A 1,113-nucleotide genomic window follows, 5' to 3' on the forward strand; every position below is an offset into this window, starting at 1 on the left:
CGGGCCCCACCCGGGCCAGACCCACTCCCACCTCTGCCAGATGAGAGAGAGCAAGCAGCTCTGCCCGGCTGCCCTCATCATTCAACAAGCATGCAGGAGAGACAGACGAGGGGATCGTTACCGCATGGCCAGGGATTCGAAGTGCTGGCTGGGGCTGCGGGCCCACCCCAGGGGTTGGTCTGGTTAGCTGAGGCTGACGGGCCCCAGGGCTCAGCTTGCTGGGCAGCAGGGCCTGAGCTGGGGAGGGCATCCATTAAATCCAACAGAGTGGTTTGCTGTGGGTAAGAGCTGGGCTTTTGAGAAAAAGAGGAGACAAGTTTTACTTTGCTACAGTCTAGCCAACATCCACTTGTCAGCCATAAGCACTGCCCATGCTTCTTCCTAGAATAGAGTCCCTCTCGAGGGGTGAGAAGCCTTGGTACTGAGCAGCCCCGTGCCCTGCCCTGCCCATGTCCCTCTGCCCCCAGCATTACCATAGCCACACTGAGCTATTTACTATGTGCGAAATGACCTGCCCACTTTCAAACAGTCCTAGGGCTTTCCTGCATGACCCCAGGCTTCCTCCTCCTTCCGGAACGCACACCACACCGCCTTGCTCCCCAGCTGCCAGGGATACTTTTGGGACTGTGATATAGGTGGCCCCTGGAGCCCCTGGCCCTGTGGCTCGAGGGGCCGAATCCTGACTGGATGATGAGCTTGTCGGGAGCAGAGCCATGTCCTGGTCACCTTGAGGTACGAAGCAGGGAGTCTGGCATAGAAATGATGACAGCAAGGAAGACCAGCACTGTGAGGGCGGGCCCTGTGCCAGGAAATGGTGCCAAAGCACCTGACACTGAGCTTACGTAACCAACAGCCACCATCACTGCACAAGATGGGCTCCACTACCTGCTATTTCACAGGGGGCACCGAGGTACATACAAGTCAGCACAGGGAATGGGAACCTAGGCAGCTAGTCCCCTTGTCCATGCCCATTTCTCCCGGGTGGTCTCAGGAGGCCACCACAGCCTCGGGGCTATGGCCAATTCCGTCCTCACCTGGCTCTTGCTCCTCCCAGGCCTCAGGACTACTTGCAAAATGAAGAGAAGCCGCCCTGGGAGAGCTCCCTGGGCCGCC

At 58.8% G+C, this 1,113-nt stretch overlaps 1 protein-coding gene across 3 annotated transcripts in view; it reads right to left on the minus strand.

The window, feature by feature from the left end:
• The window catches only part of EPN2 (epsin 2), a 44,692-nt gene that overhangs the window by 14,561 nt on the left and 29,018 nt on the right, over positions 1 to 1,113 (minus strand). For all 3 annotated transcript variants that reach the window (XM_015558372.1, XM_006779296.2, XM_015558373.1), the window contains one exon: positions 122 to 293. In XM_015558372.1, the coding sequence (XP_015413858.1) occupies positions 122 to 293 (172 nt within the window). The remainder of the gene's footprint in view (positions 1 to 121; positions 294 to 1,113) is intronic.

The sequence above is a fragment of the Myotis davidii genome, unplaced genomic scaffold, assembly GCF_000327345.1.
Source record: "Myotis davidii unplaced genomic scaffold, ASM32734v1 scaffold129, whole genome shotgun sequence".
NCBI classification, from domain to species: Eukaryota; Metazoa; Chordata; class Mammalia; order Chiroptera; family Vespertilionidae; genus Myotis; species Myotis davidii.